Source organism: Monodon monoceros, unplaced genomic scaffold (assembly GCF_005190385.1).
Source record: "Monodon monoceros isolate NGI ecotype Baffin Bay Population unplaced genomic scaffold, NGI_Narwhal_1 Super_Scaffold_13, whole genome shotgun sequence".
Taxonomy (NCBI): Eukaryota; Metazoa; Chordata; class Mammalia; order Artiodactyla; family Monodontidae; genus Monodon; species Monodon monoceros.
Window position 1 is genome coordinate 72,950,041 of NW_021703769.1, and position 26,363 is coordinate 72,976,403.

Below are 26,363 nucleotides of genomic sequence, written 5' to 3' on the forward strand. Positions count from 1 at the left end.
GCCTGCATGTCCGGAGCCTGTGCTCCGCAACGGGAGAGGCCACAACAGTGAGAGGCCCGCGTACCGCAAAAAAAAAAAAAAAATTATTGATTATATATGTGTAGGTGTATTTCTAAGTTCTTATGCTCTATTGATCTATTTCTTTCTTTTGCTAATTTCACCCTTATTAAGAAAACAAGCATCCAGTTAAAAAGTGGACAAACGATTTGAACGTATATTTAAAATGGTACAACCTCTTTGGAAAACAGTTCAGCAGTTTCCTAAAATGTTAAACATGTACCTACTCTATGTACCAGCCATTCCGCTCCTAAGTATTTTCCCAAGAGAAATGAAAGCAAATGCCAGTACAAAGACTTGTACACAACAACTTTGTTCAAAACAGCTTTATTTGTGATATCCAAAAACTAGAAATAACCTAAGGTTCTAACAGGTGAATCGTTAAACAAACCATAATATCAACACATAGAGTACTATTTGGCAATAAAAAGGAATGAAGTATTGATGTGCAGTAGATGAATCTCAAAATAATTTTACTCAGCGAAAGAAGTTAGAATCATATAGTATGTGCTTTTTTTGTCTATCTATGCAGAATTGTTGAAAATTAATGTATAATGATAGAAAGCAGATAAATGGCTACAGGAACAACTTGTTAGTGGTAAAGCGAGGGTGTGGTAATGGTGGATGGTAAGAGAGGCAGGGAGAGGCAGAAGAAAGGGATTACCAAAAGAAGGGAGGGGTGACAGATGTGTTATCTTGATTGTGGCAATGTTTTCATAGGAGCAAACATACCAAAACTTATCAAATTATATCCTTTATATATGTGCAGTTTGTATGTTAATTGTACCTCAACAAAAACTTAAAACAATAGCAATAACTCTGCTTAACTCTTACCAATTTCTTGATTCTCTGTGAGGTACCTTTCCTAGATGCTTGCTTAATGCCTACCACACACGTCTATTACTTCCCATGTTTTAAAAGTATTTGTTTTTATATTTATCCAGGTAGAAGATAGGCTCTGAGTTCCCTGGGGATGTCTAATTTATCTTGTTACCACCAGGGTCTAGATCACAGGTGTTTAAAAAAAAAAAAAAAGTCTTGGAATTGAAAATGACAACCAACCTAATGTTTATTGACTGCTCACTGTACCCCAGGCATAGTTCTAAGTATGTTAGTATCTCATTTAATTCCTAAAATACCCTGTGCATTTGTTTATATCATCGCAATTTACTGTTGTAGAAGCTGAGATCACATGAGGACTCCAGCTCAGGAACTTCTGGCTCCAGAGCCCCTGTGCTTAACCACCACTGTCCACTGAGTATGCCGAAAGTAGTGGCCTACCTTGTTTTCAACATTATAGTCTTTCAGAATATGAAAGTAATGGAAATACTTTTCAGAGAATTTGGAAACTAAGGAAAAGAAAATTTGTCATCAGAAATCCTGCCAGCAATTTTTATAGTTTACCTATTATGTTATATTCCTTCCAAGTCATTCCCATTAATCATTTACATAATTTACATAGTAAACATCATTTTTACATGGTTTTAATTTTAATTTGATTTTTCTTACTTAATATTATATCATAATATTTTACATGTTACCGGATTGCTGTCATAAGAGTGAATTTTAATGGCTGTGGAATATTCTGTTGCATGGATAAAACATTTAGTTCAGCATTTCCTTACCTTTGGACATTTTGTTAGGTTCTAATTCTTTTCATATTTGTAAATAAGGGTGCATTGATCATGTGATTTCATATTTCATTAATATTTTGGATTGTTTTCTGAGAACAGATTTCATATTTGATATTAGGAGAATAAATAGAGTTCAGTATTTTTAAAAATATCTTAATCTGGGTCCTTTACAAAAGTGATATTTAAAATTACTGTGTGAAAGTTTTAGAGAAACTTGTAACTGGCAACCATTTAGTAATACTGTTATTATGATATTTAAGATATGAATGTAAATTAGTCAAATGGTTTAGTGAGATTCCCATGGGGTCTTGTCAGGGTAAAATTTATGAAACGCTGCAACTATATACTTAACAATTTGTTGTATAAAATACAGTACAGGGCTTCCCTGGTGGTGCAGTGGTTGAGAGTCTGCCTGCCGATGCAGGGGACGCGGGTTCGTGCCCCGGTCCAGGAAGATCCCACATGCCGCAGAGCGGCTGGGCCCGTGAGCCATGGCCGCTGAGCCTGCGCGTCCGGAGCCTGTGCTCTGCAACGGGAGAGGCCACAACAGTGAGAGGCCCGCGTACCGCAAAAAAAAAAAATAATAATAAAGTACAAAAAGCTATATACTTAAAGCTTAAAAAAAATAAAAGTAGCCACCTCATTTGCATTTGATTTTGTCATCATGTTTATACATTTCTTTTGTTAAATTTTAGATTTGGATGGTTTCAGTTCTCGGAAAAGCTTCCTTTATACCATGAGTTCTACCTTCTTGAACTCCTTTATTTTGATTCATCTCTCAGTGGGCTGATGTGCATTTTAGATAAATTATTTAGGAAGGTTGGTGTTGGATTTTGTGCTTTCTAAGCTCTTGCATAGCTGACTTATGTTCTGGTGTCTTTGTAGATGAAGCGTAAACCCACCAGGTGTCAAATTCTTAAGTAAAAGCCCTTTCCTCTAAAATCTCAGTGGCGTCTCCCCACCGTCTCCTGGAGTTGGGAGTTGCACAGGACATGGTTCTCTTACCGTTACCCACTTTTTATGCCAAGACGTTTGCAGAACTTTTTCTTTATTCTTGCATTTCAAACACATCATCAAGATATACCTAAGTGTTGACAGTTTTAAATATTACTGCTTAACAATAAGCCCTAAAGTTCCAGAGAACTAAATTTTTAGGAAGTGGGTTTTTTGGGGGATTTTTTATTCTGTCTTTTGGGTTCTTGCTTCTGTTCTGCTTCCTCTTGGCTCTTCTTTAGAAATAATGATTCTCTGCATATCTCTACTTTACGTTCTTCATGTTTATCATCTCTTCTTATAGGTTTTTCATCCCTGAATCCCTCTTTTCTGCAGGTCAGAGCTAATGATATTTATTTTGCCATCTGAGTCACTGAGTCCATTTTCTCTTCTGTAAATCTTGCTCTTTACTGGTTCTCTTGTCCTTTCTGCTATGGCATTGTTATTCTTAAGGTATTACTTCTTCTCTATCAATCAGTTTTCTTCTAATCAACGAGTATGTGTATATATGAATACTATAGGGAACCACAAAGCAATTGCTAGGTAAAGTTTACTTTTATTTCCTGTAAATATTTTTCAAAAGTATGTTTTCCTCAGTCTCCAAAGTGCTTGGTTCTCCTGCAGTTTTTAATGTCTTGAGTCTTTTTCACAGGTTGCAAACTTTGTATGTGTTCATTTCCTCCCATATACCCATCCTTTGCATAAAGAAAGATGAATAATGGAAGAGAATTTGCCATAAAATAGTACAAGTCTCAGTAAGGCAGCAACACTTCTTTTTTTTATTTTACTGAAGTATAGTTGGTTTACACTGTTGTGTTACTTTCTGCTGTACAGCAAAGTGATTCAGTTATGCATATATATATATACATTCTTTTTCATATTCTTTTCCATTGTGGTTTATCACAGGCTATTGAATATAGTTCCCTGTACTCTACAGTAGGACCTTGTTATTTATCCATTCCCTACGTCATACTTTGCATGTGCTAATCCCAAATTCCCAACCCATCCCTCCCCCACGCTCTCCCCCATGGCAACCACAAGTTTGTTCTCTGTCTGTGAGTCAGTTTCTGTTTCATGGATAAGTTCATTAGTGTCATATTTTAGATTCCACATATAAGTGATATCACATGGTATTTGTCTTTCTCTTTCTGCCTTACTTCACTTAGCATGATAATCTCTAGGTCCATCCATGTTGCTGCAAATGGGATTATTTCATTCTTTTTTTATGGCTGAGTAGTATTCTGTTGTATATATGTGCCACATCTCCTGGTTGTTTCCATGTCTTGGCTACTGTGAATAGCAAGGCAGCAACATTTCTTGAGAGAGCCATGAGCATGGGCAAGTCCATTAATGGAAGTTCATCTCTGTGGGGCTGCTTCTCCAGAAGGGTAAAGCCAGTGAACCTAGGTCAACTTTCCATCTCTGTCTCTGTTGGACTTGACCTCCATTCCAGAGCCACGTCCAGCTGCATGGCCTTCTCCGTTGTGCTGCTTTCTGCTCCTATCATGTGGCGTCTCTTGCCCTTGGAAATTCCAAGCATGTCAATTAATGTTTCTGTGCAACAAGTCACCCCAAAACACAATGACTTAGCAAGAAGCACTGATACAGATGTTCGTGGGTCTGCAAGGCAGCTGAGGCTCAGCTGGGAGGCTCTGCTTCTAGTGCAAGTTGGGTTCAGGTCTGCCCCATGTGTGTTCATTCTGGGCCCAGGCAGCAGAAACTTGGGGAACGTTTTCTCATTGACAAGTCATTGTATGAGAGGGCGTACCCAACTGCCTCTGCTCATGCCACACCCACTACCATCTCATTGGGCAAAGCAAGTCATGTGACCAAGTCTAACACCAATGGGACAGGAATATTTTCCAGTCAACGGTAGAAATGGGGGGAGGGGTAAATATTTGCTTTGCAATAATTCAAATTATAACATCCATCTCTTCTCCAATGTGATGATCCACAATTGCAAAAGAGCTTCAAATGGAATGTCCTTGGTCTATCCCATTGCTGCTCTGATGCCCTCACATCACCCAATCTGGTGCAGTTGGTGTGTTTCTTCCAGAATCCTTAGCCTCAACTCCCTAACTTCCTGGGCACGATCTTGATCTGCCTTTTTAAGTGCTTTTATGGCCTCAGTTTTCTCGTTACTATAAAATGTTTGTTTTTCTTTAATTAAATTTTCATAGGCAACAAGTAAAATTTTTTAAAATGAGGCTGGGATGTGTAACTGAATCCAATACATGTGGCACTGTACAGCTTAGCCGTGCACTCACTTTGTGTCTGAGAGGCAATGCCACCTGCCATCTGTGTGATCTGTTTGTTAAAAGGGAGAGGCCACAGCTTAACCACAGGCTGAGGTTGTAGTCTGCTTCCTAAGTTGGAAAGTTCTACCACTTACCCACGTGCCATGCTCGTGATCTGGTTACTAAAACAGAGAGTTGTAATTCCTAAGCACGTGCCTTATTTGTGATCTGGTGAAATAAACAGAAGGGAGCATGACTTACCCAAGTGCCATATTGGCATTCTGGTTACTGAACACATGACCGTACAGCTTGACCACATTGTTGCATTTGTGATCCGTTCCTAAAACAGAAGGCCAGGGGCTGAACCAAGTGTTATGCTTGTGGTCTGGTTAATAAAACAGAGTGCCACCCTACATTCCCACACACCATATTTGTATTCCAGTTACTAAAACAAAGAGGCAAATGGCTTAACGCAGTCTGCCTTTGTGATCTGGGTGATGAACAGAGGACCATGGGCCTAACCTTGGACTCCTGTCTGGTTGTTTCCTAGAGGAAAAAGGAGGTCTCTGAACTGTGTGGGGTTTCCTCTGGGAAACAAAGTTGGGTCAAGTATATTCTAACTAATTATGGGTTCTAAGAAAAAAACCATCTAGGTTACACATCTCAATCTCAGAACAAAGCATCTTAGTTCTCTTAATTTTTAACAATTGATGCTAATATGTCTATAACATGGAAGGGACACACAGCCTTACACTGCCATTCTTTTCTCTCACTTCTACATACTCCTTTTGTTTCCTACTCTCCATTTAGCCTAGACCCATTTGATTTGGGCCTTCTGATTCTTTAGCCTCTATTTGGTCACCTTTTCTTTTCTTCATCCACTTTACATCCCATATATTCCATTCTTCATGTCTCTTAATTGTCACTAGATCTTATTCAATTCCTCTTCTTGCTTTAACGCTGCAATGTATTCAAGGCCCCTTTTGTTGAGTATTTCCATTTGCCAAGTGTTTCTCTTCATGCCTGGGGGTTTTCCTCAACGCATTGGTTGCTGTTTCGCTCTCCCTCCTACCCCCATCCCATCAGAAATGGCTTTCCTCTCTCTGAAGATATTCACCAAGAATGACTTGTCTAGAGTCATGGGTGTAGTAAAAGGAATGTCCCTGAGTGAGACAAGTGATGCAATGATGTCTGATCCTATTGCTTTGCTGAAAGCCAGATGGAGGCTGTAAGGAGAATCCTAAAAGCATAAGTGACATTCTTTAAATGAGAAAGAAAAGCGGGTGTGCTGTGGCCACGAGGAACTGAAGTCCCTTCTCAGACAGAATTATGTGTTGACCAACTTCAACCTCCAGCCTGGAGCACACGTGGATACTGTGAACCTAAAGACAGAGATGAGATTGGATATCCCATCATTAACAGCTATCAAAATTATGCCTTATATTCCTATTACCTTGCATTTTTCACTAAAAAGATTTAACATTTCTTATTTGATTTCATACAAAATCTCTCTGAGGTGGATAAGGCAGGTATTCTTCTTGCCATTATTACTGTTATTCTCTCATTATTACTAGTCTTATTATTCTTTTCATTATTAATATTACCTATTCAATGGTTGAGGAAACAGAGTCCAAGCTATTAAGTGACCTGACTAAGGACACTTAGATAGTTAGTGGCAGAACCTGTTTTAGGTCGCGAGTCCTTGCACATAACACATTTCCATCAACCCCCTCGGCCATATATTCTGAACCCGTTTCTGCATTTATTTTCATGATGGTGCAGATAACTCAGCTGATTAGGTTTATTTTCTGAAACAACCACCGTTGCCAACCAAGGTGTGAGGAAACGACTCTGGACGTGGCATCTGGGCATCAGTTGAGTCTTACGTCTGTGATAACTAACCCGGTGACTCGGGTTCCACTTAACTTTTCACGTATGAGCCACAGCAAAACAAAGGGTTGGAGAATGAAAGTGTATGAATAGAAAGGAACTGTGCGTTTTAGAATAAAAAGACCTTTATCCACATTGCAGCCCTATGACATAAATAACATTATCTCTATTTTTCATAGGGAAGACTGAGGAACAGAGAAGTTCAGTAGCTTTCACTGGGTCACGCAGCCTGTACACGACAGTGCCTACACAGAAACCAAGGTTATGGACCTTTTCTCAATTTATTCCTACTAAGGACGCATGCATGCGTGCACGACACACACAGACACACACACACACACAGAGGTTTCTTCATTATGCCTTCCCCTTCAGTCAGATCTGTCTTGCATACTTGCCTTAGCCCTGTCTCACATTAATAAAATGAACCACATGGGCCCATCAGCACATCCTTTTGGATGTGCAAAGGGGAATTTCGTATGTTTTTGTCTCAAGAGTTGCTGTGAGGACGTGAATACTATTCCTATGCTCTCCTGCGTGTTTCCCGTCTTTCCATTGCATCATCCTGAGACACCACAGACTCTGCAAACATCTCCCAGGGGTTGGCTAGAGTGGGCTCCCTGTCGGGACCCTCTGCCTGTATCTCATGGGAACCAGCTCTTTGAGAAAGTGTTCACCATTTACACTGTGCCCCCAGACTGCACGGTCCAGTAGCTGTGACACCCTCGCCCAACAAAGCACGACGTACCCTGTGTCCAAACTCGGGAAAATGAGATGACTTCTTCCCAGACCTAAGTGAGCTCTTGGCAAAAATGCCTTTACTTTATAAACAAAAACCAACCGTAAACCTGTGTTAGATTCTTGTTGCTGCTGTAACAAATGACCACACGCTTTGTGGTTTAAAACAATATAGATTTATTCTCCTAGAGTCCTGGAGATCAGAAGTCGCAGTTTCACTGGGCTGAAATCAAGGTGTCAGCATGGCTGTGTTCTTTCTGGAGCCTCTGAGGGGAGACTCTCGTTTCCCCATCATTTCCAGCTTCTGATGACCGCCTGCATTCCGTGGCTCATGGCCCCTTCCTCCATCTTCAAGAGCATCACTCCAGTCTCTGCTTCCTTCGTTATGTTGCCTCTCCTCTTTAGCCAAATCTCCCTCCGCCTCCCTCTCAGAAGGACCCTGGTGATTACATTTAGCGCCCACCCAGATAATCCAGGGTAATCTCCACCCCCCCCCCCGAATCCTGCATCTCAAGGCCCTTCACTTAGTCACATCTGCAAAGTCCCTTTTATCATGTAAAGGAACAGGTTTATAAATTCCTGGGATTAGTATGTGGGTATCTTTGGGGCCATTATTCAACCTACTACAAAACCCACTTCTAGGGCAGTAGAAATAACTCTGGAGCTCCCACAGGTTCACACTTGTGCACACAGACAGTTCATACCAAATCTAAAATCATATATCTCCTTGTCTTCTGCTACATTATTTAACCTCTCTGAACTCTGACATCTTTATCTGTAAAATGGGCATAACGTAGGCTCCACCTCCTCAGTGCGTTAACCCCTGTGAGGCTTAAGTGAGGTCACGTCTGTGATGTACCTGGCACAGAAGAAGCTTGCCATGCATCTAGCCTTTCCTCCTACCTGCTACCAGACAGGCCAGCTGGATGCTAAGCACTTGGTATCCAAATAGTCCATTCCTGGGGGATGTGCTTTCTCAGATCTGCAGCCAGAGGACCCATCAGTGGGTACAGCTCCCAGGCAAGTTCTCTATATTACAGATCTTCATGTAGAAAGACACTGCCAATTGAAATGCAGCCCCTCCTTACCCACACTGTAGTCAAACACATCTTCCGTGGAGCCGGGGCTCTGTGATGAGGCAACAGCCACATAGAGTCAACGTGACTCTGGACTCTGGCTAAAACGTATCAGTATGTGCATAGTTTCCTCCAGGGCTTGGAGGCCAGTTCTTCAACTGAGCATCACTGACGTGGTTGTCTCGGGTTCAGAGCCATGCCCTATAAGAAATATGGAGCTGGAAGTACTACTGCGACCTCCTGTGGGCTGAGCAGAAACACACGGAAATGAGAGCAGAGGTGGGAGCAGACAAAGCCCACCTTGTCTATCGGGTACTGGCCAGCAGTGGGGGCAAATGGGCCACTTCAGCGTCCCCTCCAACCTGCCTTGTGGTCGAGCACCCTTGAAAAGGAACAGAAGGAGAATCACTGCCCGGAAGGGCTGGGGTCTGAGCTGCTTCAGGAGCAGAGACTGGGGAGGGGAACCTGCCGAGAGTGTTAGCCCCTTCCTGACGTCATTCAGAGTGGAGACTCTTTTCCAGAGGGCAAAGCTTGTCCGTGTCAGCCAGAGACTCTGGGTCACATGTCTGCTCCATAGGGCTTGCAAGGGGTGGAAAATTCCTTCCAGACTGTGGCAGTGAATAGGTGCTCAATCTCAGTTTTGGCGTGATTGTGGGTTTTCATCTTTCTTCTGAGTCGCCCCTGCGTTCCAGGGGGCATTTGCAGAGGCTGAACCACGTGTTACGACCCAGTCCCTGACTTGATCCGATTCCTTGTGAGACTGAAGAGCACAGCGCTTTCCCTCCCTCTGTGTCGTCATGTTCCCCGTCCCAAGGGCAGGGACACCTGTGCGAGTCCAGACGGAGCCATCCCAGCCTGGCACTGACTGTTGTTTTTTCAGTGCCTTTACCAGCCTCCCATTTCTTTGCCCAACCTGTGCATCTTGTCTAAGGCTCCAGGTGTGTCTGCCTCTTTGCTCATGGCAAGGAGGGGGACTCCCAACACCTTGCATTTCAATCTCACTGTTTAATTCTTCGTGTGGGGAAAATCTTGGAGCCAGGAATGACTGCAGGAGTCTCTCTGGTTACACTGGTGTTGTCCGCACTTCACAACTGGGCACCACTGGCAGGCTGATGGCAAGACACACCCTTTGGGAGGGTCTCCTTCTTAGACAGGGGAAGCTGTATTGCCCGTGGTGGGGAGCCAACCATGAAACGGAAGGCGCAGGCAGGAAGTTCTGTAGCTCTAATGACCTTGCGTGACCTTGCCGCATTGATGCTCAGGGCACACTTAGAAGATGGCTATATTTTTATGCTGCACCCAGATAAATGGATGAGCCATGTGGATGGGACTCTGCCCGAGATCCTGTCCAAATGCCCCAGAGTATAGGAGTCACCACCGTGGCAAACTGTAACCAATTCCACCCCCTGGCTGGGAAGCTCTGACCCACTGAGCTTCCCTGCAGCCCTCTTTCTCTGGGGCATCATGCCTTTTGATGATGGGCAGAGAAAAGAATAAACATGGGCTTGTCCCACTGCTTATTCAGCTCATCCTTCTCTCAGAAGAGGAAGCAACTGTGTCATCAAAGTCACTTCAAATAATGGCCCCAAAGATACCCACATACTAATCCCTTCTGTGAAAGTTGAAATGTTTGGATTCACCTAAAAGCTGTTCGGGGAAGATGCGGCCTCCAGCTGGGCAGGTCTCGGCAGGAGGCAGGGGCGGGGCCTGGGGGCCAAGGCCTCAGAGAGCAGAGCACCCGGCAGACAGCAGAGAGCTCCGTCCTAACAGCGGCCGGGCATTTCATCCCATCAAGGATTCAGGACTTGCCTGGAGACACAGGCACCCCTGCTCGTTCACATTGAAAAGATAGGGAATCTGATCATGGGAAGTTTCATTGCACTGGGAGCTCTTCCTGGCCTTCTCATGGATTTGGTGGGGGAACACTGAGTGGGGAGAGAAGGCATAGGAAAGTCTTTGCTTTGGAACAAATGGAGAAGTCACATTTATTCATTCAGCAAACGTATGTCCTGCATCCAGCTGGGACCAGGCTCTGTAAAGGGACTGGGTGTAAACACTGTGTAAGGTGCAGTGCCTGCCCTCAGAGGCCTCACCAGCTGCTGGCAGAGGCTGATCAACAGACAAAAGTAACTCCCAGTGGAAGAGCAGTGGTAAAGAGATCTGGGGGGCCCGAGGCTCCAGTGCTGCCCCTGTTTGAACCCCCTGAGCTGGTGGAGGGAGGGGGGTCTAGAGGGTCCAGCTTGCAGCCAATCCTGCATGCTCCTCCCTGTGAGTCCAACTAGGAGAGAGGACCCCCGAAAGGCCAGGGGAATCCTTTGACACCCCCATCGTTTACATCAATTCCCCAGAAGAGAAAAACAGAGGAGATCTTGAGAAAATGATCTTCTTTTTCTGTCGGCGCCACAGAGCTGCCTGACTTCTATGACCCATCACGGGAGGGTCCTATGCACCTATTTAAAGACTATAATTCCTGGAAAGCACAGCAGGAAGGCCTGGATGTTTTGCCACCATGGTGGGCAGCCATGTCCTGGGAGAAGGATCTTCTTTCTGGACTAGAACTTTATATGCCTTAGTTCAAACCTAACACCAGAATCCTCTGGAGGGCTTGTTAAATACGAGTTCCCAGGACCCACCCCCAAAGCCTGTGATTCATGAGGTCTGGGATGGGGCTGGAATTCTGCATTTCCAGCTAGTTTCTGGGTGATACTGGTGCCGCTGGTCCAGGGAACACACTTCAGAATCACTGGGCTAGACGAATCGAGGATGAACAGCCATCTTCCCACTTTAAGAGAACCAGGCTTCCTGAGCAAGAGATAACCTGTATCCACAAAGCGGCTCATGGACACGCACAGTGCCTGATGCTCAGCAAAAATCCCCACAACCAACTGGGCAATAGGACCCAAGAACATCCTAGCCACTCTCTCCTTTGGCAAGTTGCGCATTTGGGTCGTGTGTTTCTCATTTATGTATTCGGAAACAGAAACAATAACAACTATAACATTGGATTAATTACAATTTAACAGCCTAAGAAAAAGAGTGCAGAGGAGGAGCTAATCATGTGAGAATGGTAGGAGAGGTCTGTCTCATGTTCTTTAATATTTTAATCTTTAAAAGTGATGCAAGAGATTTTTAGATCTTTTTTTTTTTAAGCAGCAACCATAACCAACTGGGACACAAAAGGAATGGGTAAATAAAATAATCATATAATACATAATACAATAAATAATATAAAATAATAAGATTATGGAAGGAAACAAAATTACACTGCAGAATTAAAATCTTCTCCAGAGACAGTAGGAACAGAATTAACAGTGCAAAAAAAAAAAAATGAGTAATGTGAAATACAAAACAAAGTGATGAAAATTATTAGAGGAAAAAAATGAAAACTTTGGGGCTTCCCTGGTGGCGCAGTGGTTGAGAGTCCGCCTGCCGATGCAGGGGACACAGGTTCGTGCCCCGGTCCAGGAGGATCCCACATGACGCGGAGCGGCTGGGCCCATGAGCCACGGCCGCTAAGCCTGCGCGTCCGGAGCCTGTGCTCCGCAATGGGAGAGGCCACAACAGCGAGAGGCCCGCGTACCGAAAAAAAAAAAAAAAAGAAAACTTTGGAAACAAAGAATAGAAATCTAAGAAGCATTCGTGTTCTGGAGAAAGGAACGTATTAGATAGAACAGGAGAAAGACAAGAACCAAAGTGATTGTCAGGAAACAGGAGGCAGAAAATGACATTGGTGTAAAAATTAAAAGCCCCCTCACAGGGCTTCCCTGGTGGCGCAGTGGTTGAGAATCTGCCAGCTAATGCAGGGGACACAGGTTTGAGCCCTGGTCTGGGAAGATCCCACATGCCACGGAGCAACTAGGCCGTGAGCCACAACTACTGAGCCTGTGCGTCTGGAGCCTGTGCTTCACAGCAAGAGAGGCCGTGAGAGTGAGAGGCCCGCGCACCGAGATGAAGGGTGGCCCCCGCCTGCCACAACTAGAGAAAGCCCTCACACAGAAACGAAGACCCAACACAGCAAAAAATAAATTAATTAATTAATTTTTTAAAAAAGCCACCTCACAAAATTCCAGCCAAGATTAATGCAAAAACATGTCGTTTAGCAGAGCATGGAAAACATTTTTTTAGTTTCACGGCTAACGAAATATTCCTACTAGTGTCCAGGAAGAAACAAAAATGATCTTCAAAGTGAAAGCTTAGGCCACGATCCAGTCTCTTTGCTCCTCCCCCTCAATAAACAGCACTGGAACTGGAGAAGTTCCAATGGAGCTTGGAGGGGAAATTTTGTGCGATTCTAGAATTTTCTACCAAACTAAGTTGTCTGTCATGGGATGTGGGGAATGGGGAAGTATTATCAGATTAGAAGAACTCAGAAAATGTAATGTTCACAAATGCTTCATTGTCAAACTATTTTTTTAAGTTTTGTAGCAGATAATTGGATGGAAGTCAGGTACTCAGGGTTGGGAGAGTCATAGAAAAATAGAACTGAGCATTGAAGTCAATTAAATACAATGAAATAGCAGTAGCTGTTATAAATGTTACAAAATTAAACGCAGAAGCCAAATACTCTAGAACAAGATGCAAATAGTAGAAAACGTGTCATGATAAATCTCAAATTAAACTTATGAAGACTATAAAGTGTCAGGTAAGAGATAGGAACATGAAGGTTTATAAATTTTCTTATCATATGTAAGGAAAGATGAGAAAATGCAGTTTAATTTCTTGAATTTGATAATATAAGAAATTATGGCTTAAGTAATGCAGTTGATAAATGGAAAGATATCCACCACTATAATCAAAACTAGGACAACTGTAGGGTTTTCTTTTTTCAAAAGACAAAAGGCAAGGAAAACCTAAGGAAGGTCTGAAGGCTAGAAAGCAGGAGGTGAACTAACAGAAGTACAGCCAAACATGTTTATAACAATATATGAAAATGTAACTAGACTCCACCATTGGAAGGCAAAGAATCTCACGTTAGATTTTTTAAAAATCCAACTCTATTCTCTCTGTAAGAAATGTACATTCTCTTTATGAGACATACCTTTTTTTGAAGTTTGTAAAAAACTTTTATTGAAATATAGTTGATTTACAGTGTTGTGTTAGTTTCAGATGTACAGCAAAGTGATTCAGTTATGTGTGAGTATATATATGTATGTATATATATACATATATATGAAATGTGTGTATATCATATATATATTCTTTTTTAGATTATTTTCCGCTATAGGTTATTACAAGATATTGAGTATAGTTCTCTGTGCTGTACAGTAGGTCCTTGTTGGTTATGATTTTATATATAGTAGTGTGTATATTTTAATCCCCAAATCCTAATTTATCCCTCCCAAGAGACATACCTTTTTAAAAAGACGTGTATAATATAACACAGAAAGTTTAAAAACCAAAGGAGAGATGTTTAATGGAAAATGCACACAGAAAGAAAGCAAGCACAGCCATACTGATGTATAAACAGATGCTTTTTCCAATAGAAGGCACTTAAATATTTTTTAATGACAGATTGTGTATATTGATAACAATGCACAATTCTGTACCCATTTCCAGTGTGTGGGTCTTTTCCCCACACCACCAAGCAATTCTCCATCACCAGCTGGGTGTTCTACATTTCAACTCAATTTTGACACTCTCTACACAGAGACTATATCAGATCTCAGAAGTTAAGGACTTGAGCTCACAAGACTGCCCCCAACGCCACCACCTCAGATGCCAATCACAAGTCCAGCTTCTCACCTGTGCTTCTGATTGGCCTGTAAATCGGAGTTTCCCACAACCCACCCCTTGGGTTCTATTCATTTGCTAGAGCAGCTCACAGAACTCAGGAAATCCGTTCAGTAAACGGATTTAGTTTAGTAAACTAGATTACCAGTTTATTACAAGGCTATTAAAGGATACAAATCAATGGCTAGATACATAGGGTGAGATCCCAAACAAAAAGGCATCTGTCCTCATGGAGGTGGGGGCCTGGCATGGCAGCACATGGATGCATTCTGGTTCACTCACCTAGAAGCTCTCTAAACCCCCTCCTTCTGGGTTTTTATGGAGGCTTCACGACATAGCCATGGTTGATTAAATTATTGGCCATGAGTGATTGATTCAACCTCCAGCCCCTCTCTCCTCCCTGGATAGCAGGGGATGAGACTGAAAGTTCCAACCCTCTATTTATGACTGATTCCTCCGGTGACCATCTCCTCCATCTTTAGAGGATTTCCAAAAGTCACCTCATTAACATAAACTCCGTTGTGGATGAAAGGGGCTTGTTATGAATAATGAGACACCCATTTATGGCTCTGATGTGATTTCAGGAACTGAGGACAAGAAACCAAATATGACAAAGATGCTCTACGGCTTTTATCACTTAAGAAATTCCAAGGGTGTGGGGAGATGTGAGCCAGGAACAATGGACGGAAGACCAAAATATATACTTACTATAACTCCTAATATCACACATACCTCACGCATTCTGTAAGGGACGCTGCCCATCCGTTTATCTTGATATCCTCCCAGTGCCTTTCCTGGGCTTTTTCGTAGCCAGTACACTCTTCCCAGGTGTTACCATGTTTTCTGATGACTTTTATTATCATCTGTATGCAAATGACTTCCAGGTCATTAGCCCATATTTGTACATCCTACTGCCTTCTGGGCTGTTCTGTTGGGCTGTCCCTCCAGAACCGCCAATGCACACATCCATAATTTCACGTCACCTTTCTCTCCAAGCCTTTTCTTCCTCAGTTCCCGTTCGGCTGAACGTAAAACCCAGGTGTGATCCTGATTGGTTCACTGAGCTTCACCCTCCACACACGAGTCATCTTGTCAAACTCTCTTACGTGGCTCTTGAATGCTCTCTGTCGCCACAGTCTACAGTTAGAAAATGATTAAAGAAGACAATTTCGGCCGTATCAGCAAACTTTATTTAACATTTCATGAAGCGGACAGGCTCCATTCCGAGAACTGCAAAATGGGGTAGAAGGCAGGAAGCCCTTATAGGATAAAGAAAAAAGAAGAGAAAAAACAGAAAATATTTGATTGGCTGGGGTCACAAGGTCACCCCTGTTTGGCGTGAGAAAGCCCGGAGTTGGGTTGGCATCTGGGCGTTGGCCGACTGGACATACGGTGTTTCTGGTCAAGAGGAGTGTTTACAGGGACATGAAAGTTATCTAGGTTTTGGTTTGCTGGCGTGACACCCCGGGGCAGAATTGTCTTCATCTTGGGCCTGGCAGGCTACTTCAACACCACCATAGTTTCTAAACCTGTTATTTCAATAGCCTTCCCTCCGGTCATCTTGCAGCTTGTGCCGGCAAAGGGTAATTTTTCTCAGGCTCAATCACGATGAAGTAAGTTCTCTGTTGAAAATCCTTTCGTGGCACCCCATCCTACCCAAAAGGTAAAACTAAGCTCCATTCCTCAAAATATTAAGCATAGAATTACCATTGAGTTGGCAATTCCAATTCTAGGTATACACCCCAAAAAACTGAAAACAGGGACACGAGCAGATACTTGGACACTTACATTCATAGCAGTAACAGCCACAAGGCAGAAGCAATACCAGTATTCAGGGATGGATAAATAGAAAAACAAAGTATACATATGATGGAATATTGTTCAGCCTCAAAGAGGAATAAACACTACGACATTGATGCCACTGAACTGGACCCTTAAAAATGGATAAAATGGTAAATGTGTGTTATGTATATTCTACCACAATGAAAAAGTACAAGCAAACAAGCAAAAAACAACCAAGCTGTGGATGGACCTTGAGATTATCCTAGTAAGTGAAGCAAGTCAGACAGAGAAAGACAATTATATCACGTATATGTGGAATCTTAAAAAAAAAAATGACACGCATGAACTTATTTACAAAACAGAAACAGACTCACAGACATAGAAAACAAACTTATGATTACCAAAGGGGAAAGAGGAGGGGGAGGGCTATATTAGGAGTCTGGGATTCACAGAGGCACATACTAAATATAAAATAAACAAGGACCTACTGCATAGCACAGGGAACTGTATTCAGTATCTTGTAATAACCTATAATGAAAAAGAACCTGAAAAGGAATATATAGATCTATATAACTGAATCACTTTGCTGTACACCTGAAACGAACACAACATTGTAAAGCAACTCTACTCCAATAAAAACAACAACAACAACCAAGCTCCTCTCCATGGCCTTTATTGACTCGCACCCCGCCCACAGCTCTCATCTCATCCCCCGACCACCTTCCCGTGCTCCAAACTCAACACATGGCCGTTTGATGGACCTGTGAGCTTTTACATTCCCCAGGGGTTTCCAAGCCATCCTGGGTGGCCCTTATCACAGCGAGTTATCCCACTGAATTAAAATCACTCATTTGCTTGTCTTTTGAAAGCAATCAACATCTCGCTCACCTTTGTGTCTCCATCACAGTGTCTGGTGTGGAGTCAGCCTCAATAACCATTTGTTGAATGAGGAAATCCATCTTTCTGCTGTAAAGGATAGCCTCGTTTAGAAAATATTAGGACTAAAAGAACAATTTGTGGAGATGCAGTTATTTTCCACAGACTGCAGTGTGTTACCCATGGTCTTTGACACATCAAGTCATCCCCAGAAACTAAGGTTATATGAGATACAGATGATAATTATAAGACTACATAATACAATTAATAAGGAAAACTATATTTGTGTAATTGACTCTACAGAGGTTTTACCATAAGGGAAGACTCCTTAGGTTCCTAAAAATAGCAGCCGTACAGGCTAAAGTGGATCTTTAACCAAGATTCACTAAAAACAGAATAAAACATCAAAAATCAAACCTAGAGAAAAGATAAACAAATAGGGTTAAAAATACCAAATGGGATAGAAGCAGCATTGAGAGGAATTTTAAATTGTGGAACTGTTGTGCATAGTTACACGCTAACAGTGATGAAAATCTTTTGGCTGGTTTTCTGAAAAAGGACGTGATTTCAAAATTGACTCAGGGCTTCCCTAGTGGCGCAGCGGTTGAGAGTCCACCTGCTGATGCAGGGGACACGGGTTCGTGCCCCGGTCCGGGAAGATCCCACGTGCCGCGGAGCGGCTGGGCCCATGAGCTGTGGCCGCTGAGCCTGCGTGCCCGGAGCCTGTGCTCCACAACGGGAGAGGCCACAACAGTGAGAGGCCCGCGTACCGCAAAAAAAAAAAAAAAATCTAAATTGACTCAAGAAAAATTTACAAGCTCAATGGATTGATCACCATGGAAGAAATACTTGTTGGCATTGTGCCCATATTGTTTTATAGTGATTTCTTTCAAACTTGTAAAAGACAGCTCTATTCTGACAATGCAGAAAACATGGAATTCTACTCAACTGATTTTGCTTAAGTATTAATATCCTCACATTAAAACATGACCCAGAGAACCAAATAAAAGGAAAACTATAGATTTCTGGAATCTCCATTTTTCCTTCTCTTTTTTTTTTCTTTTTAAAATTTAATTAATTATTTTTTTTACATCTTTATTGGAGTATAATTGCTTTACAATGGTGTGTTAGTTTCTGCTTTATAACAAAGTGAATCAGATATACATATACATATGTTCCCATATCTCTTCCCTCTTGCGTCTCCCTCCCTCCCACCCTCCCTATCCCACCCCTCTAGGTGGTCACAAAGCACCGAGCTGATCTCCTTCTCTTTTTACAGCCCCTGACTAGTTCTTTTCACCTAATATCTGAATTTCAGCAAATTCTCAGCTGGTGAGAGTTTTTCCAGGTACTCTGGTCCCTCAAATTGGTCTTTCAGGAAATGGTTACTCATTTTCTCAGAGTCTCTTTGATTTTGTCATTCTTTGTCTCTAACCATGACAGAGGGGCTCCAGATTTCCCATCTGTGAGGTCCATCACCCTCACCATGCATTTTGCCAGGCTTCTCTCGATATCCAGGCTAATAACCACATGCTCTCCTATCAAATCTAAAGGGAGATTATGGCATGGGTCAACCCTAAGTGTCTCGGAATTCACTTTCATAGTCAATTAAACTGTGATGCAGAAAACAAGTCCACTTTACACACACACTCCCCCTTCAATTGTTCTTACTCATATAAATGGCTTTGAACTTGAGTCATTTAGGTTTCCAGCAAGTTCCAGTAACCCAATTTAATTTGTCAGAACAAGGGGCATATTGAAAGCCAGGTAGGAATTGCTTTACAAAGGAAGCAGGGGGAAAAAATGTCTCAACCTTCCTTTCATCATGATCCAGACTAACTTAAAACATTGATTTCTGTATTCAGTCTTGGGTGAGTTATACTGCAGAAATCCCGAAGTCTTAGTGGCTAATAACCAGGGTTTATTTCTCACTCAGATTACATGCCCTTTGTGGATTAGCGCCATGTTGCATTCACTCTGGGACCTAGGATGAAGGAACGGCCCATATTTAGTGTGTTTTTGTGGCAGAAGAAAAAGAGAAATGGCAGAACACACGGATAACTTTGAGACTTCTCCTTGGAATTCCATCACTTTCATATAGATCACTTTCACCCTTGTTCAATTGGCCAAAGCCTGGTGCTAATGGGCAGGGAGATATAATCCTCTCACAGGAAGGGGAAAGAAATCATTGGAAATAATATAACCAATTACAGCCCACACTCTTGCTCATAAATATTTATTTACCTCCCTTTAGCCACAAAATATACTCATCCCCTCCCCAAGGGAGACACTCAAAAGTCCCATCCAATGACAACAGAAGACAAGATGTAGAATCTCAAGATGTACATCAAATCTGGGTGTGACTTCTCTTGATCTGGAGACATATGAACTGCAAAGTCAAATTACCCCCCCTGAATCCACCCCATCCCCCAACACACACTCAATTTTTAGTAGTGGAACGGGGTCAGGTTAACCACCAAAAATATTCCCATCCAGAAAGCAAACAATGGAACACGCATAGCAGTCCAAGTCTCGGAGCAATTCTGAAATCCTGTTGAACAGACCTTGAGGTGAGGCATGTTCCTTAATTAGACCCTAGTTGTGTTTCCTGGAAATGGTGCTTGATGTCGTTGCATGATTTCATCACCATCTGGGAGATCCATCCTTTTCCACTTGTTCTCTTTGTACCCACCTGATGAGGGTGAAACTGCACTCCTTCTCAGATGGGACTCGAACCCACGGGCTGGGACTTGAATCCACGATCCCTGACTAGAAGGGGACTAGAACCCACTGTCTTTTTTTTTTTTTTAACATTTTTATTGGAGTATAATTGCTTTACAATGGTGTGTTAGTTTCTGCTTTATAACAAAGTGACTCAGTTATACATATACATATGTCCCCATATCTCCTCCCTCTTGCATCTCCCTCCCACCCTCCTTATCCCACCCTTCTAGCTGGTCACAAAGCACCCAGCAGATCTCCCTGTGCTATGCAACTGCTTCCCACTAGCCATCTATTTTACATTTGGTAGTGTATATATTTCCATATATACACTACCACTCTCTCACTTTGTCCCAGCTTACCCTTCCCCACCCCGTGTCCTTAAGTCTATTCTCTAGTAGGTTTACGTCTTCATTCCCATCTTGCCCCTAGGTTCTTCATGACCTTTTTTTTTTTTTTTTTTTTAGATCATATATATGTGTTAGCATACAGTATTTGTTTTTCTCTTTCTGACTAACTTCACTCTGTATGACAGACTCTAGGTCCATCCACCTCACTACAAATAACTCAATTTCGTTTCTTTTTATGGCTGGGTAATATTCCATTGTATACATGTGCCACATCTTTATCCATTCATCTGTCGATGGACACTTAGGTTGCTTCCATGTCCTGGCTATTGTAAATAGAGCTGCAGTGAACATTGTGGTACATGTCTCTTTTTGAATTATGGTTTTCTCAGGGTATATGCCCAGTAGTGGGATTGCTGGGTCATATGGTAGTTCAATTTTTAGTTTTTTAAGGAACCTCCATACTGTTCTCCATAGTGACTGTATCAATTTACATTCCCACCAACAGTGCAAGAGAGTTCCCTTTTCTCCACACCCTCTCCAGCATTTATTGTTTGTAGATTTTTTGATGATGGCTGTCTTTTGATTAAAACCACTCACCTGGTGTCAGGACTTACTGGAGCTCAGGTTCTTTTGCCTCATCACAGAAAGAACTCAGTGTGAGGCAAAGCGGCAGGCCAAGAGTGAGTTTATTAGCATAGGACGCTTGTGGGAGATACAAGTGGGCTGGCAAGGAAACACAGCCCTGAGAACAAAGAGGGCTACATTTTTATAATCAAATAAAACGTGGGGAGGAGAGAAGACCACCTCTTCCTCATTCTTGGGCAGATGTCATGGTGCTATTTAGATCATATATATATTACTAAAATATGGTAATTTATCTCAGGTTTTGGTATAATGTCCCCTTTCACCTAGTTTCTTTCCCCTTTCACCTATATTTCTGTCCTGGCCACATGCAGAAATGCTACTCTTCAAGGACTCTTAACTCTCTGAGTTCATGTAACAGGATTCACATCCCGTATCTATTGTCTTGTGTTTTAAATATCAGGGTTTGTGGCTTGAGTGTGTCTGGCACTTGGATGCACCTGGTCTTTCAAGGTAGAGTAGATTGTTGTTAGGTTACTGGATTCTTTTCTTGAGTGGTTATTAGCTTACAACAGTCTCCCAAACGCCCTTAAAATTCCTTTTCTGTCTTAATCCCCTAGTGAGATTTCTAAACTGACTACTTAATTATCCTACTCTATCCCTATCAGGGGTATTGGAAAATATACCCTTCCTGGGGCCTCTGTAACTTATCCTCAAAGTGGCTTGTGCCCATAGAAGGTTGGGAGCCCAAAGATGATTTTAAGTTTTGAACAGTCATAGTCTTTTAGTCCCAGGCTGTTTGCTCTTGGCTCTCTCAAAAAGTTAGTCATTTTTAAAAATCTATTTAACTCCAGTTGGTTTCTGCTAATATCCACAATTATTTTTGAGACATACCTCTCTCTAAACTTAATGACCAGCTTTCTGGGAGAGCCACCTAACATATTCAGAGATTTTAAGAAGGGACATTTTGATTTGTTTTAATAGGCTTGGATTGTTATTTATAGCATTTCTCAATTTTATCTCTTCCTAGTAGGAGATGAGAAACAATTGCTTCTTTCAATACTGCAAGACCAGAAATTCTGGGGTTGTCTCTATTCCTGGCTTGCAAAACAATCAATTCTTTCCTGAGTTCATCACCTTTTTTTCAAATTGAGTATAATTAACATATAACATTATATCAGTTTCCTATGTATAAGATAAAGATTTGAAATTTGTGTATACTGTGAAATGCTCACCACAAGAGGTCTAGTTAACATCCATCACCACACATAGTTACACATTTTTTGTGTGTGAGGAGGACTTTTAAGATCTATTCTCTTAGCAACTTTCAAATACACAATACAATGTTATTAACTATAGTCACAATGCTGGATATTAGATCTGCAGGACTTATTTTATAACTGGAAGTTTGTACCTTTTGACCCCCTTCACCCATTTCACCCACTCCCCACCCCCATGCCTCTGGAAACTACCCATCTGTTCTCTGGATCTGTGAATACGGGTTGGTTCGTTGGTTTGTGGATTACGCACGTAAGTGAGATCATACAGTATTTGTCTTTCTCTGTCTGATTTAGTTCACTCTGAGCTCATCTCTTTCTTGTAGATGAGCAACCAATTGCAACCAGAGCCTGCTGTGTCCCAAACTTTTCACCTAAAGCCACAAACCCATTCAATGTGTATCTGCCCTCTGAGTTATCACCGGAAACAACTTTACCAAATGTTTTGCTACTGCATAACATGGGTTGTTATCTTTCCAGCCTCCAATAACAGTTTTCTTATTTTCCTGGCCCTGCAATCCATACATCCTCTTTTAGAATTTTTGTTATAGTAGCTTTTCATTTCTACGTACTAATTTCTATATTGTTGACGTAAACCAAGTTATACCAAATCTCTATGGCTACAGCGAAGGGCATTTGCTACTCCCATTACTTTTCCTTTTTGGGCTATCTTCTCTACTTTATCCTCATTCTGGGACCCCAACAGAAGGAACAGCCTCTTTGTAGGACAGAAGGAAAAGGACACAGGCTAGAACCACGCAATGGCTCTTAAAGATTTTAATCGATGTGACCTATGTTAGTTCTACTCACATTTCATTGGCCAAGAAAGTGACATGACCAAATCTGATAGAAATGGAGTGGAAAAGCAAATCTTCTCCCTTGTAGCGGAAGAACACAAGTGGAAACGCTACACCTTTTTTTCAGCTGTTCTTCCTCATGAACATGGCTTGGAACGTGCATTTTATCTTGTTAGAGCAAGATACATGCTGGCTTCTTGGAAGATTTAAAACTTTCTAGAGACATATGCATTGTCTGAAGTGTGACACACTCCAAAGTACATGAGGTGTGGAGGGGTGACAGCAGATGGCTGGATGAGTAGGAAACCAAACTAGCAGGTGGCATCTTTTTCTCCAAGATTCTCTACTGAGGGGGGAATCGCATTCCTTGAATTCCGGAGAAGTTCCTGCAAGTTCACAAATGTGCCTGGAGCTGAGCGTGGCAGAAAACTGCTCATCTGATGTCTTGAAAAGCTGGGACAAATCTCTGTAGGAAGGCTTAGGGCTTGCTGGTCATGCCCCAAGCCGAGTTCTCACCCCCAAGTGCCCCAGACCCTCTCACTCCTCTCTTCTTTTTGTAAATTGATTGATTGATTTTTGGCTGCCTTGGGTCTTTGTTGCTGCGCGCAGGCTTTCTCTAGTTGCAGCGAGTGGGTCTACTCTTCGTTGCGGTGCGGAGGCTTCTCATCGCGGTGGCTTCTCTTGTTGCGGAGCACGGGCTCTAGGCGTGTGGGCTTCAGTAGTGTGGCACACTGGCTCAGTAGTTGTGGGTCGCGGGCTTAGTAGTTGTGGCTTATGGGCTCTAGAGCATAGGCTCAGTAGTTGTGGGGCTCACGGGCTTAGTTGCTCCGCGGCATGTGGGATCTTCCCGGACCAGGGCTCGAACCCATGTCCCCTGCACTGGCAGGTGGATTCTGAACCACTGTGCCACCAGGGAAGTCCCCCTCTCACTCCTCTTTATCTCCACAGTTCGACATGCAGAGGATAACTCTGGAAGAGCTGAAGCACATCCTCTATCACGCCTTCCGGGACCACTTAACGATGAAGGACATTGAGAACATCATCATCAACGAGGAAGAGAGCCTGAATGAGACCTCGGGGAACTGCCAGACAGAGTTTGAGGGCGGTAGGTACCTCTGCTTCTGCTCTCTGCCTGGTCTGGGTTAGGCCAGCCGTTCCACATCCTCTGTATGAAAAATGGGTTTATAGTCTCTTGGGCCGAAGTGGCCTTGGACGGAAGCCACAAATCCAGGACCGAGGTTAAAAGATCCTTTTTGCCAAGATGTAGTAGGTTTCTTTTTTTTCTGCTTTTTTCCCCCAACTCTGCATTTTTGCAAGACCTGTATTGACCCTTCCTTCCTCCGGTGACCCTGAGGTCTGTGACTTGAGTGGCTTTGTGGTGTTGGCCTTTATTTAGTGGGGGCTGCATGGGGTGATGTAAGGAGCCTGTTTGAGCTGTCTGCAAACCTGGGTCAAGTCCAGTGGCTAATTGTGTGACCTTGGGCAAGGGGTGTATCTTCTCTGAATGAGTTTCCTCACCTATAAACATCAGGATAATTACACCTACAGGATCCTTAGGAATGAATGAATTACCTCCATTCTATGCTCTCTGAATATACACTGGCCAACAAAAGCCCTGCTCATGAAAAAACTGTCATGAACTCCACCAAGAAAATAAGGCTCTCCTGGGGCCAAAAAAGAGACCCGTGAGAGGTCATTTTTCTTGGACTCACGAAGGAAAGCTTAAAAAAAAAAAATAGGCTACCTTATTCCCTAATCAGTAGAGAGTTCCAGGGAAGTTAAATAATTGAATCCCTCTTTCCAACTTTGAAAATCAAAGCTGCTTTAACAGCTCTGATGTACAGAAGTTTGTTTAATTACCTTAAAACAGCATAGCAGGCTACGGGCAATTTTTAACTTATTTAAGGTTGAGACTTTTTTAAAAGGTCTGCTGTTCTTTTCGGTTCTTTTTTTCTGAACATTACAACAAGCCAATGTGTACAGATGGTAAGCTGTCACATAGACACCAGAATGGAATTTGGTTCTTTGGTTTGGGAGCTGCTGTGTTAGAATCAGCCGAGGCCCACGACAGGCAGACAACACGGGGCTGAGCTTGTCTAGGTGGACACAGTGGTACATCCAGACCTGGGCGTCCGTGGGCCCTGTGAGGGCTGAACTGCTACAGGAAATGGGAGGTGGCTTATACCCCGAGGTGACAAAATTAACTCGTCAGGGAAATAGGGAGTGGTGGGATTGGGGTCAACTTGACAGCAATGCCTCCTTGTAAAGGCGTTCACAGTGAAAATTTTCAAAAGTGCTGCGTACAGCAAACAAAACCCAGCTGTGGTCCAGAAGGTGCCTTGGTTGCCCTGCTTGGGACTTGGACCATAGCATCAATGTCTGCATTTGGAGTTGGAGCCGCAGGGACCACACAAGGGCGGGAAGGTCACAGCCAACGCCGTCTGCAGGCGGGCAGGCAGGGGAATTGGGAGGACGAGGACGGGTGAAGAGCGCAGGGATTGGATTAAAATTTGAGAAAACAGCAGGCCTGGCTTCTCCGTTCCATCTTGAATTTAGCTGACAGACTCAGTGCTCAAACAGTAGAAGTATTTGGGGGCTCTAGTCGCCCTGCTGTGAGACACACTCTTGAAATGAGTAGGAAGAGTATTTCTGAGCACTGCATTTTCCACAAGAACCTATGTTCATGGATTGGTGCTTTATTCAGAGAAATGGCACAAGAAAGTAAATGTCTTAGTACTTTCAGAAAGGTCAGACTGCCCTGGGAAATAGTCTGAACTCTAATCACTGTCTTTTTATTACTCAAAAGCTCATCTATTAATAAAATAAATAGCTAACTTAGGGGTTTCCAAATAGAAGTCTTCCTGGGTCTGCTTTAATGATCAGTACATATAGCATTAGCAACACTTACCGTTTGGGGGTGATTGATAAGGGCCAGGCACTGTGCTTTAAAATTCATGATCTTATTTAATAAAAGGAATACTATTTGTAACTCACACCTTGACTTCTTGAATGACCTCTGTGAGCTTGATTACATAATCCCTTTTACAGATTTTCATGTCAGAGAGGGTTTTTAAAATACATCAGCGCTTTTTGGCCCCAAACACAACCTCATTGTGTTTGCGTTTAGGTGTAAGATTTTTCCCATCTCGGATATGACCAAAGTCACCAGTGCATGTATTTTAATGCCCACGGCTCTCTCCAGATTCAGGAAAGGGGCTCCCTGATTTTACTCAGGGCAAAGGAGTCTGGGAAGAGATGGATGCACAGACACAGAATTCACCCTGGTGCCCTAGGACTGAGAGAGTCCATTTGAGACCTTGTGGTGACCTTAGCCTTCTCCTGCCATCTTTCCCCCATGCCTGCTGCCCACAAACGGGGACCTACTGGCAGTTTGAGCCTCTCCCTGCTTCTACCGATGTCTGATGGCATAGGTGCATGGCTTGTGCTTCCTAAATCTTCTCGGCCTCCAGCTGTTTGCGCTGCCCCGTCGCCCCAGTGATCAACTCCTTCCTGTCTGCTCTCGCCCTTGACCCAGACTGCCCCCTCGCCTGTCCAGCCACTTCAGCCAAGGCCTCGCTGACATTTCAGAATCCCCCTCCCACCTGTCAGCTGGCACCATCCCACAT

General features: G+C 42.8%; 1 protein-coding gene across 8 annotated transcripts in view; it reads left to right on the forward strand.

The window, feature by feature from the left end:
• Window positions 1-26,363, forward strand: part of CALN1 (calneuron 1) — a 474,033-nt gene that overhangs the window by 436,670 nt on the left and 11,000 nt on the right. For 6 of the 8 annotated variants that reach the window (XM_029221329.1, XM_029221327.1, XM_029221330.1 and 3 more), the window contains one exon: window positions 23,686-23,842. In XM_029221329.1, coding sequence (XP_029077162.1) covers window positions 23,686-23,842 — 157 coding nt within the window. Of the gene's footprint in view, window positions 1-23,685; window positions 24,364-26,363 lie in introns of those variants that run through there. The other 2 variants (XM_029221328.1, XM_029221334.1) reach the window with 2 other exon arrangements.